Raw genomic sequence first — 13,234 nt, forward strand, 5'->3', positions numbered from 1 at the left:
AATTGTTTAAAACCATTATAAGGTCAGCATTATTAGCCCTCAAGCAATATATTTTTTCAATTGTCTACAGTACAAACCATCATTATACAATGACTTGCCTAATAACCAAGGCTTGACAAGGCTTTTTGGTCACCAGCCACTGTGGCTAGTGGTTTTCCAACATTACTAGCCACTTGCCATTTTCTCTAGCCACAATTATGTTGTTAATATGCATACATTTGACTTTGACATGCTAAAATGACTTAAGATTTAGACTTGATTTATTTGTGTTGTGTCCACATGCCTTCTCATTTATTTCCCTTTTTTGTGTGTTGTGTATGAGCTTGCTCAATCGGCATGACCAAATAGGTTATGGTGTCAGTGTCGCATTGATAATAGTTTTTATTTCACATGAGTTTTCAGGGCTCAACATTAAGGATTTACCATTTTTTATCTCTAGCCACACCAAATAAACAAATAAACAAACAAACAAACAAATAAATAATTAATTCTTAGCCCAAAATAACTGTAAGCAAAAGAAAGCAGGTAAAAAAAACATACCGTGAGCGATAATGTAAGGATAATTGCATGAAAAGTTAAAGTGAAAGCAACCTACTGCTCAAAAAAAGAGCTTTAAAGAAACCTGGAGCTCTTGACAGCAGGAGGACTGTGGGTGCACGTGCATCGTTTTTCAGTATTCACCTGCTTTCTTTTGCTCCCGTGAACAGTTATTATTGTCATCTCTCACTCTGGCCCTTCATTGGGCAATCCTTATTGTTGAACTGTGCTTTTTAAGAAAACTACAGTTTAAACATTATCTTCAACCAGCCAAAGTGGCTAGTGGGAATGACACTTTAAGCTGTATATTAGAGTCTTGAGAAATATCTAGTAAAATATTATGTACTGTCATCATGGCAAAGATAGAAGAAATCAGATATTAGAAATGAGTTAATAAAACTATTTTTTTAAAAATATCTTCATTCCATTAAACAGAAATTGGGGAAAAAAATAAACAGGGGGGCTATTAATTCTGATTTCAACTGTATTTTGAAGTATGAATAGAATATATTATTATTATTATTATTATTATTATTATTATTATTATTATTATTATTATTATTATTATTATTATTATCATTTAATTTCATGACAACTTACCCTTTCAAACATGTATAAATTGCGAAACAATTAATAATATTTCAAAGTTTGATGTGAATATATGAGCCTGTCCTATTCATTTCCAGCCAAAACAGATGTGACTGACCTGATATGATTGTATATCCGATTCCACGTGGTCGGCCCAAGTCCTGATCGATCGCTCTGATCTTACGAACTTCATAACCCTACAGACATACAAAGACAACATATTTTTCAGAAGAGGGTAAAGCCAATATGAAAAAAGACAATATGGACATCTATAAACAAGTATAGATAAGTCTACAAATTATTAAGTATTTTTACTGTATTTTTACTTTTCAAAATGAAAAATGTGCTTGTATTTTAAATGGTTAGTTCACCCAAAACCGAACATTAGGTTATTAATAACTCGCCCTCATGTCATTCCAGACCTTCATTCGTATTTAGAACGCAAATGAAGACATTTTAGATTAAATCTGAGAGCTCTCTAACCCTCTATAGACAGCAATAGTCCTCAGATATTCCAAGGAAACCAGAAAAGGTACAAAAACTGTAATCAAACAAAGGTTAAAGAACCATTTTTTAAACAATAACAAAAAAAAAAAAAAACTGTAAAACTGACTTTGTTCTGGTCTTCTCTTGCGGGTTGGGCCAGATCAGGGTCCACATTTACAATAAACAGAATAATGTATTAGCATAACAGTCAGCAGTCAAGTTTTGTATTGCCCATAGTAAGTGCAGACCTGACCTAACATAAAATGTTTGGGCAAACAATGCCATTTTACAGCTATTTTTTTTCTTGGAGCTTTCTTATGATTACAGTTGAACCTCTGAAGTTACATAAAAATGTTTTGACAATGTTTTTTGGCTCCTTTTCTGGACTTTGAACGTCTCTGGTCGATTACGGTCCATTGCTGAGGATGAGAGAGCTCTTAAATATGTTAATTTTTGTTCTGAATATGAACGAAGGTCTCAGTAGATTGTAATGGCATAAGGGTAAAAATTATTACTAAACTTAAAATTATGGGGTGAACTAACCCATTAACCCTTGTGTGCTGTTGGGGGTGTTTTCGTCCACTCTGGAGTGATTTTGATTCTTAATTTGGCCACAACTTTGTGTTTCAGCAAATGGAATGATTCTTGGTTACAAATCTTATTTTGACACACATTTTGGGAAAATCTTTTAGATTTTTTTAAAAACCTCAACAATACACTCTGGGCAAACTCTGAGCACCCATTTGTTATGTTCGTGGCTGTTTTTTTGCCCAATTGACTTCCATTATAATGGCAATTTTTACTTGCACAGCCATGACACCAAACAATCACGCAATCTTGATTGTCAGCAGTAAAAAATTTGACCTCTTTCCAACAGGGAAAACCAACAACAATCAAGAATGCATGATTAAGTCTCATGGCTTTGCAATCAAAAAATGTGGTTATAATGGAAGTAAATGGGGCAAAAACATCCACCAACATTTTGAAAGGGTAGTCAATTTAAACAGTAACAAGGTCTAAGTAGATTGTAATAGGGTAAGGGTGAGCATTTTGGGGTGAATGAACACAATAACCCTTGTGTACCTTTGGGAATGTTTTCATCAACTCTAGAGTGATTTTGAGTCTTAATTTGGCCACAACTTTCTCCATGTTTCAGCAAATGAAATGATTTTTGGTGACAAATCTTATTTTGACACATATTTTGAGAAAATGCTTTGGAACTTTTCAAAATCTCAACAATGCACTCTGGGCAAATTGACTACCCTTTCGTTATGTTGGTGGCTGCTTTTGCCACATTGACTTCCATTATAAGGGCATGTTTTGATCACAAAGAATGACACCAAATAATCACGCATTCTTGATTGTCAACAGTAAAAACTACAAATTCAAAACAGGGAAAACCAACAACAATCAAGAATACATGATTATTAAGTGGCATGGCTTCACAATCAAAAAATGTGGTTATAATTGAAGTCAATGCGCAAAAACAGCCAACAACATAATGAAAGGGTGGTCAATTTGACCAGTACACAAGGGTCAAAATAAATGAGTAACACTTTATAATAACTACACACTATGAATAATTTATTAAGCATTAGCAAATAATTAATTCTTTATCTGTTAAGCATGAACTCTACAACAACAGATCTTAGTAAGCAGTTTATAACTGCTATCGTCTATTAATGTAGAGTTAATGCTAAACAAATAATGATTTCTCTATTTGCTAATGTTTAATAAATGATTCATAGTGTGCAGTTATTATAGTGTTACCAATAAATGTGGTTAGTTTTTTTCATTGTCTATTACAATGAAAACTTTTTTGGGGGTCATTGTACTGTATTTCTCAGTGTGCAACTGCTAAAGAGAGGAGGGTCGATACAGGGACTTCAGCTTCAAAACTGAACCGATCAAATGAGACGCAAAAAAACATCAAACTGAGAAATATTCCGAATTCGACGATGCTTTGATCCTGAATGAGGAACGGCACAGATGCTTAAAGAGAAAACCGAGAGAGCGTCTGCCATTGATCCAGCTAATAGCGTCTGAGAGCTGTTTATGCTTCATTTCTGCCAACACTCTTCTGCTATTACAGCACACAATCAATTACAGCACGTTTAGCGCAAGAACGTGAAGGAGGAGCGAGGGAAAAAACGGATGACAAAAGCGAGGAGCGAGGGATGAAGTGTGGCTGAAGTAATTTGCCGGCTATTCTCTTGCCGTCCGCACAAGTGGAATGTTCAATCATGCACACATCTCTCTTTTTCTCTTTCCTGTCCTCTCATCCTTAAACATTCCCCCCTGCACCTTCTGCTCCACTCCTCCGTCTTCCCTCCATCCGTGTCTCTTCTCTTGCACCATTTCAGATCGAGCGCTTGACAGCCAAATTGTGTTTGCCCCTAAAAAGCCTTTAAATGTCACCCTGACAAAATAAAAACGCCAAACAGCGCTGCAAAAACTCCCCACTTTTCCCGCAAAACATTGTTTTTCTCGCCGCTTTAGGTTGTTGTCAAACTTTGCTCCATTTGGCAGATGGACTTTCCACGACATGAACCGCAGAGCTGTGTTTGAATCGGGGGATTTGACTGACCAGCCAAGACAGCTAGTGCATGGTGCTAGTACACAGGACATTCAAAAGTACCTTTGTTTTAACCTTGTTAACAGAATAATATATGAAGAGTTTATTCCTGAAAACAGATCAAATCTATTTTTTGCAACTGTACCCTTCAATATTCAATGCAAAAACAATTTCTGAAAATGACAAACAAAAACAACAAAAATACTAAATCAAAACGAAAATTGTATTACACAAACCAAAAGTACAACAAATTATTTGTGTTGAATTTAAATTAATTAAATTTAGTAATGTTCAACTTGATTTGTTTGTTTAAATTTCAGCTCAAACAACCTGTTTACAGCCACTTAACTTAAACAAATTAGCAAATCCAAGGAATCATCTTTGAATAATTTTTGAGTGAATGTAGAAGCAAGTTTCTCTTTTAAAGTAAAAAACTAAATAATTGTGAGATTCTCTACTGTTCAAAAGAGGACTAAATTATAATTTAAAGAAAATAACTACTTTTTCCTTTAGCAGAGTAATTTATAATGCGACAGGTTATGCATCTTGTTGATATACACTGTGAACATCAGCTACGCTAATTATTTTCTTTATTCTCCATTTCCACCTGGGGATACTCTTCCCGAGGCCCTCAGACTATGCAGAGTCACTGATTCGATCCAAGACCAACAACGAGATGATCCCAAGGTTTCCATATCCTGGACCAGGCCGAATCCTGAGCAGCTACTGTGGTGGTCATGGAGGAGTGGAGAACATGAGACTGATTCCTGTGACGCTCCAGAGACAGACGAGTCTTCGCTGAGGCCAGCTTCCAGCCTCCGCCACTAAGACTGCAGCTCTGCACAAGACGTTTGGGCCAGCGGAGAAATTAAAATGATGATTTTTTTTCCCTCTCCGCTGTCACCACTGGCTTGCATGGTTCGGGATCTGTAGAGCTGCGCATCGTTGGATTTGCTCTTCAGTATTTGGACTCTCAGTAGTGATTATTAATCCACACTGAACTGAGCTCAACTGAACTGAACTTAAACACTACAAACTGAACTACACTGTTCCTATTTACTGTTACCTTCTATGTGAAGCTGCTTTGACACAATCTACATTGTATAAGCGCTATACAAATAAAGGTGAATTGAATTTATATTTATATAAAAAATTGTTTATTTATTTACACAGACACATGCATATAACTATTTGGATATACAGTTGAAGTCATAATTATAAACCCCCTGAATTATTAGCCCCCCTGTTTATTTTTTTCCCCAATTTCTGTTTAACGGATAGCAGACTTTTTCAACACATTTCTAAACATGATAGTTTTAATAAGCCATTTCTAATAACTGATTTATTTTATCTTTGCCATGATGACAGTAAATAATATTTGACTACATATTTTTCAAGACACTTCTATACAGCTTAAAGTGACATTTAAAGGCTTAACTAGGTTAATTAGGTTAACGAGGCAGGTTAGGGTAATTAGGCAAGTTGTTGTATAATGATGGTTTGTTCTGTAGACTATCAAAAATATATATATAGCTTAAAGGGGCTAATAATATTGACCTTAAAATGTTTTTAAAAAGTTAAAAACTGCTTTTATTCTAGCCTAAATAAAACAAATAAGACTTTCTCCAGAAGAAAAAAATATTATCAGACATACTGTGAAAATTTCCTTGCTCTGTTAAATATAATTTGGGAAATATTTTAAAAAGAAAAGAAAATTCAAAGGGGGGCTAATAATTCTGACTTCAACTGTATCTCTACCTAGCACTGATCTGAAGAACAAGACAATATCATTACAAAAAACTTTATTAAAAAAAACATAAGTAATCTGCATAACTAGATTTTTAATAGCAATTACATTTCACAATTTATTTATTAAACATTTTATCATGTATTTCATTAAATAAATAAAGCCTTGGAGAGCGTAAGAAATGTCTGACCTCCTGGAAGGTGTCAGTGTATTATTTTGAATAAGAAATGGAACTCATAATTCTGAGTCACACTGTGAGATAAATCTAAATGGCATGGGACAACAAGAAGATGATCATAAGATGTTTTAGGTGCAAATTGTTACTTTAAAAGTGTATTTGCCATGTAAAAGCCCTTAAGATAAGAGGGAGAGCTAGCAGATCTCCATCCAGGTGCACCTGAGTTGGAGTGAGAGATGGAGCGAGGGTTAAGAGTTGTGTTTTGACAGATGACCCATGACAGCGCAGCGTGTTTGATATCTGTTTGCGTGTAAATGTCAATAGCCTTGAGAGCTCTCCACACACACTCAGTCACTTAGCCCGAGGCCCATCAAACACACTCCGAACCCTTGCATGTGTGTTTGTGTGTGAGAGAAGATAAGCTTTAAGCTCCCTGCATGTGGCTAAGTGTACGTGTCAACATCGTTTTATATGAACATGCTAGTGTGACGTGCTCCGCTATTGAGGGCGCACGTGTTCAGAGTGTCTAATTCCCATCACAAAGGCCCCTTGTCTTTTTTTAAATGGTGTTTTCGCAACTTTTCCCGCACTGATGCAGGACTTTAGGAAATAAGAAATGAAATGCCACAATCAATCGTGTCCACTTGGAACTGGATGCTGACCGGCTCATTTAGACAAGACGGCTGGTCTGAAATCATCAGTGTCTACTTATTCCTGACCTTGCAGAGACGATTGATAGATCCGTGTCACAACGCTTCGCTTCTGACATGCTCATCAGTTAATATGCACGCACAAATGGACAGAGAGATTAAGGGATGCTGCGAGAAAATATGGGACAGGAAAGGAAGAGACGCAGGTGATGAGACTCAGTTTTACAGGCTGAGTTAAAGGTTATTGTTGTTCTAAACACTGCTTTTAATGACAGGTACACTGTAAGAAAATTTTTGCCAATAAAAATGTTGGTTGCCAATAATACCAGAAAATTTACAAGTGCACTGTATATTAATGGACCATTTCTATTGAGTGATATGGTATGGTACAGTGCGGTTCGGTATGCTTTTATGGCCGTTCCACTGTCAAAAGGTACCAAAAAGCAAACAGTACCATACCACTTTCTATATACCCTTTCGAAAGGGTACCTAGCACAACTAAAGGGTACCAAAGAGTGGAGGAAGACGCACAGCTGAACGCTATTAGTTTATAGAGATACGTCACTAGCACATGTGGAAGCCAGGAGAATGAAAACAAAGGAAGAGCCATTTTTACATTACACCGTAATATTATATACATATTAGGGGTGTCAAAATTAATTGTTTCTTCGATGCACCGCGATGCAGACACGGACAATTCAGTATCGGTTCAGTAATAATCATAACCGGTTATTGTGTACTGATGTCATTTATCTCATATGCGCTATGTCGCTGTAGCTTACTATGGCGAGGGAGGCAAGCGCGAGTCTTTACAATGCTCCAACTACATAAAACGCTGAAACTGTGCACAATTTCACTGCGTGTGTGTTTGCTGGATAGTCTGTCACTGACACTTACAGCAGAAGCCCCTATTTCACTATATTGAGAGAATAAAAGTGAACTCCATTTCTTTCTCTCTCTATCACTCACTGTGGCCCATTTGACCTGCTGGCATGACTTTTCCTCTCCTCTCGGCTGTTACAGCGATACTTCTGGATACAGACACGAGCACGTGTCTGCAGAGTTTTCTCCACCGCGTCTATCATGTATCAGCTGTGATCGCCGCTGCCGTTTATCAGTTTCACTCATCAGTGAAGAGCGCCAGGGCATAACAGCCAATCGCAGCCCTTTCTGTTGAGCGCAAGACCAATCAAAGGGGTATAAGAAAGAACAAGGCTCAGAAAGCGAGCGGGATATTTATATTTGTTTATTTTCTATTTATGCTTGTGTTGTTTAAAGGTACAGTTTATATATCTGTTTGTATTAAAGGACAAAATTGTATTACAAATAGTATAGAAATATGAATTTATTTCTAAATTTTAATACCAGAACTGCTGTGCTGTGAAAAAAATATAAAACTGTGTATGGAAAGCATCATCAATGCACCGTGATGCACCGAGATATCGAATTGAACCGAATCGATGGCATGATAATCATAACCGAACCGTGAGACCAATGTAGGTTCACACCTCTAATACATATAATAATGAGCCATGGTCAACTCGAGCTCAAACAAACCTTGTCGTCGTCTTGATGAACCGCCAAAAAGCCAAATAGAAGAGCAGGACATACCCTGTGCCCCGTAGTTGGCAGTCATTTTCATTCAGTTCCTAAAAGTTGGTCATCCACTCTGAAACTTTAGAAAACGCTCTGATCCTTGTACTCTACATGAGTCTTGTCGTCAATCCCAGTTATAACAGCAACAAATAATAACTTGACTTCTAGTTGATCATTTGGAAAAGTGGCAGAAGGTAGATTTTTCCCATGAATCATCTGTTGAACTGCATCCCAATTATCATAAATACTGTAGAAGGCCTATTGGAACCCACATGGACCCAAGATTCTGTCAGAAATCAGTCAAGTTTGGTGAAGAAAAAATCATGGTTTGGGGTTACATTCAGTATGGGGGTGTGCGAGAGATCTGCAGAGTGGATGGCAACATCAACAGCCTGAGGTATAAAGACATTTGTGCTGTCAATTACATTACAAACCACAGGAGAAGGCAAATTCTTCAGCAGGATAGCGCTCCTTCTCCTACTTTAGCCTCCACATCAAAGTTCCTAAAAGAAGGTCAAGGTGCTCCAGGATTGGCCAGCCCAGTCACCAGGAATGAACATTATTAAGCATGTCTGGGGTAAGATGAAGGAGGAGGCATTGAAGATGAATCCAAAGAATCTTGATGAACTCTGAGAGTCCTGCATGAACGCTTTCTTTGCCATTCCAGATGACTTTATTAATAAGTGATTTGAGTCATTGCAGAGATGTATGGATGCAGTCCTCCAAGCTCATGGGAGTCAGACACAATATTCATTCTTTTTCCACTGCACCATGACATTATATTCTATACTCTACATTATTTCTGTTAAGTGACGAGACTTTTGTCTTAGCAAAATCAGACCTTACTGTCCTAATTAAATCATTAAAAAAAATAAATAAATCAAGGCATGATCATATTTTATTTTGGTAAAATAAGCGTAATCTAGAGGCCTTTGTCTTTCATATAAGCCACTTCTGATACCAAATGATCAACTAGAAGTCAAGTTATTATTTGTTGTTCCTAAAACTTGGATAGGCAACAAGATTTTTGTCAGGTAGTGTACTGTGCACGTGTTAAGACGTAAGGTGCTTTGACCTGCACCATTTTTGCTTGATGTTTATTTACATTCTGGCTTTTTGAAACGTCACGGCCATATATTGTGGAATAGTGCCAAGTTTAAATAGTAAGGAGTTTCTTAATAGTACCGAGTTTAAATGAACCAACAGTGAGGAGGAGTTGTTGATACATGCAATACAGAGTATAAAGTTGCAGAAGCAAGCAACAATACCGACAGAGAAATGTGCCCAAACAACGGCTCTGAGTAAACATCTCTTTGAAGCGATGAAAAAAAAGAAAAGAAGAAGCAGCAATCTGGAGAATGTACTGAATAAGCTGACATTTATCTTTAACTATGCTGTCAAAGTAGAGAGCACCCAAAACAACTGTTGTACAATGTCATCCACTATTTTAGCTGAATTGGTCACATGACTAAAATGCATCATCATTTTCAAAAGCCTCCGTCGACACTGCAATGCAAAAACAGCATTTTCATCCTCTTAGGAGAGCATTGTCAAATAGCTATGTTTCTGTTGCCTAAGACAGCATTTCAATGTGAACGGAAGGCCAAATAGACTTAAAACTTGTTTAAATATACTGTAGCTGATATAATTCATTTGTAAAATATACTGTAGCTGATCTGCTTTGGTTTTATATGGAACTATTTTATACTGAACCAAAAAAACACACGCTGCAACTGGCAATATTGTGTCTAAAGTTGCCTAATATAAAAATTTTGATTATTAAACTGTTGCATAGCTGTATAAAATCAATACAGCAGTTCAATATGAGTGAATCCCATTAGGAAACCAATGATTTCTGACGTACGGTCTGATGTAAAAAAACAGGTTCAATTTAGTTACATCCACTTTTAGTTCCACACATGAAACACAATGAGCAGTGTGTTTGAGCAGTGAGTAAACGGACACAGGTACAAGCAGCCGGTGATGAATCTCAGGTCACAGTATAAACGTATCGCTGTAATTACAGGAATATTCCAGCGAGAGTCCACAGGTTTAATGGCTGCTTTTCTCATAATTATCGTCTAATTACTCAACACACAAATTATATCACTCTTTGTCAGCCAAACTGTCTCTATCTCTCTGTCTCTTTCATACCCAGGAACGTTGAGGTTTATGCAAATTTTCACTTTACTTTACATTTTCCCCTAACATTTGTATTTCAGGTTGGGTTTTTTTTGTTTTTGTTTTTAAGGGGGTTGAATTGACTCTCCTACAGTAATATCATGTAAAATTACATCATATCTTACATGCTCATAGGCCCCAACTATGTTGTCTACTTAGGCACTTAGCTCACTAGGCTGTCAATGCACTTCTCAATCACATGAGAAAAAAAAAATCTCCAGGATGTGTCCATGTTTACAAATGAGAAAAATGTAAATGAACAACACATTAAAGTTTTAATTAAAAATTTGGCGTAAATCTGTCCTTATGTGACATGACAATAATCCCTCGGTAAATAAATATGGAAAAAATACATGATGCATATATTAATCATAAGAAAAGCATTCATATAAATCCATTCATTAGAATGAGTAAACTAAAAAGAGAAAATTATAACGTTTATTATATATACAGCTGGGAATACAAGTCTTGAACACGTCATGATTTTTCTCTGGACATAATATTTCTAAAGGAGCTGTTGACAGGATTGAGCCAGATTTTGGTAAAAACCCAAACACACAAACATAAAAATAAAACAAAACAAAAATATCAGAAAATTAATAAAGTGTAATGACAATGAAGTGACAACGAGAACGTATTGAACTACTGAAATGTATTTAATACTTTATATAAAAGGCTTTTTTGGTGATGGCGGCCCAAAGACGGCTCTCATATAGAGAATTGTGAGTTTTTCACAGACTTCAACAGTGTAAAAATCTTGATGGTTCTGTGGGTCTCGTCTATCAAATCTAATATTTATTATGTGTTTTCTATTGGATTTAAGTAAGGTGATTGGCTGGGCCATTCTACAGCTTGATTTTCTTTATCTGAAAGCATTTGTGAGTTTCTAGGCTGTGTTTTGGATCATTGCTTTGCTGAAATGTCCATCCTGGTTTCATCTTCATCCTCTGATAATGTAGATGTTGGACTGTAGCAGCTAATATTCATTTACACTGACAAAGAGCAGAGGATTGCTGAAGAATAACTGAGAGATTTCAGCTGCTGTCTGGGCTTTCAACTGCCTTTCTACACCTCCCTTTTTTATGTGTTCAATACTTTTCCCCTGTTTCATTTCATTTTATTAGACATAACTTAATTTGTAAACTAATTAGATTTGGTTTCTTTGCATATATAGAGTTCTTTGGTTGTTACCAACATCCGGGGAAAATTTCAAGTAAACGGCACCTTTAGAAATATGTTTTCTGAAAAAAACGGTGACATGTTCAATACATATTTCCCCACTTTAGAATAAATATTGAATCTAAATACTACTGAAGTAACTAAAGTGGGGTAAATGATAATATGATACATGAATAAAATTAAATGTTTATTTGGATAAATGTGACAATCTGAATACTAACCAAAGACTAAATATATTGTATAATAATATAATATAGTACTATAATACATTTTATATAGGAAAATGTATATAATTAAAACTATATATTAAATACATAAAACTTTTTAGGGGAAGGAGGGTGTCATACGTTACAAGACTCTAAGATTCATCCATCTACATAAGACTATGTAAGTAAAACAATGTGTGCATGTGTACTAACTGGTGGTGCATCCTCCATTATATTAGTGCTGTAGGGGAGGTTGGTGAAGATGGGGTCCATGTCTTGAACATCAGTGATGGTAATCGCCAAATTAGCCAGACTAGACAGCGGACGCCGTTTATCCTGGTCCTGTTGCAGAGGAAACCAGACACGTTTTTATTTGATGCATACACTTAATACACAAATATACTTCATTGAACATCTACACATAGACATCATCTATATACTATATAACTGCAGGTTAACTATGTTTATATATAATAACTTTACCTGTTAAAAGCTATTAGTTACTAGTTAATTAGAGTAATAAAGTTATGGTAACTAATAAACTTATCTTTTCCGAATTTCATTGTAATGCAATAATGTGCACCATTTGTAAAGCTGCTTTAAAACAGTAATTATCCGCTTGGTAAGTCTGACGTCATGAAAAGCAGCTTCCAGATCCAAGAGCTCAATCAAACTGTATAGGGAGGCTTAACAAATGGTATTAACAAACGTTTACAAAGTGCAGTAATACTTTCGAAAATCATGATCACAATATATTTATAATCATGCCTAATTATCAGATGGCCAGTGTAAGATGGGCTGTTTTTTTATGATAAAGAGAAGGTCAGGGGTACAATATTGATTTAGGTTCTGATGTACTCAAATGTCCACATGAAAAGGAGTGGGATTTCATGACTTTAAATTTAACAATGCTGTTTCTCAAATAGGGTCAGGGGTATAATATTGACTCCAGATAATCATACTCTGATGTCCTCAACAAACGACCAGGTGACTAGATGGGGAGGTTAGGACATTTAGTCCAGTCATGCTGATAGTTCAGAACCTCTGATTGTTGCTGTGCAATTAGAAATAATGTGCAGCTAGTTGAAAGAGGAAGGAGCCTGATCAACTCCCTCTACTCTCTAAACTAGCAGGCCGACCTTTGGCCAGCACCCACATTTTGATTATAAAGGTGAGAACTTCTTGCAGTTACACTGGAAGCTCAGCCATGGGACAAGTGCACATGACCTGGCATTCTTGAACATGTGTGTTGATCTTCCAATGTGACTGCAACTGGCTCCCCAGTCTTTGGAGAGGAAGATGATAGTACAT

At 36.3% G+C, this 13,234-nt stretch overlaps 1 protein-coding gene across 1 annotated transcript in view; it reads right to left on the minus strand.

Annotated features, from left to right (window-relative positions):
* The window catches only part of cdh23 (cadherin-related 23), a 475,220-nt gene that overhangs the window by 297,966 nt on the left and 164,020 nt on the right, over window positions 1–13,234 (minus strand). The window contains exons 8-9 of the mRNA XM_056471434.1: window positions 12,137–12,265; window positions 1,244–1,322 (exon numbers count right to left, since the gene is read on the minus strand). Of these exons, the coding sequence (XP_056327409.1) occupies window positions 1,244–1,322; window positions 12,137–12,265 (208 nt within the window). The remainder of the gene's footprint in view (window positions 1–1,243; window positions 1,323–12,136; window positions 12,266–13,234) is intronic.

This window comes from Danio aesculapii, chromosome 13 (assembly GCF_903798145.1).
Source record: "Danio aesculapii chromosome 13, fDanAes4.1, whole genome shotgun sequence".
Lineage (NCBI taxonomy): Eukaryota > Metazoa > Chordata > Actinopteri > Cypriniformes > Danionidae > Danio > Danio aesculapii.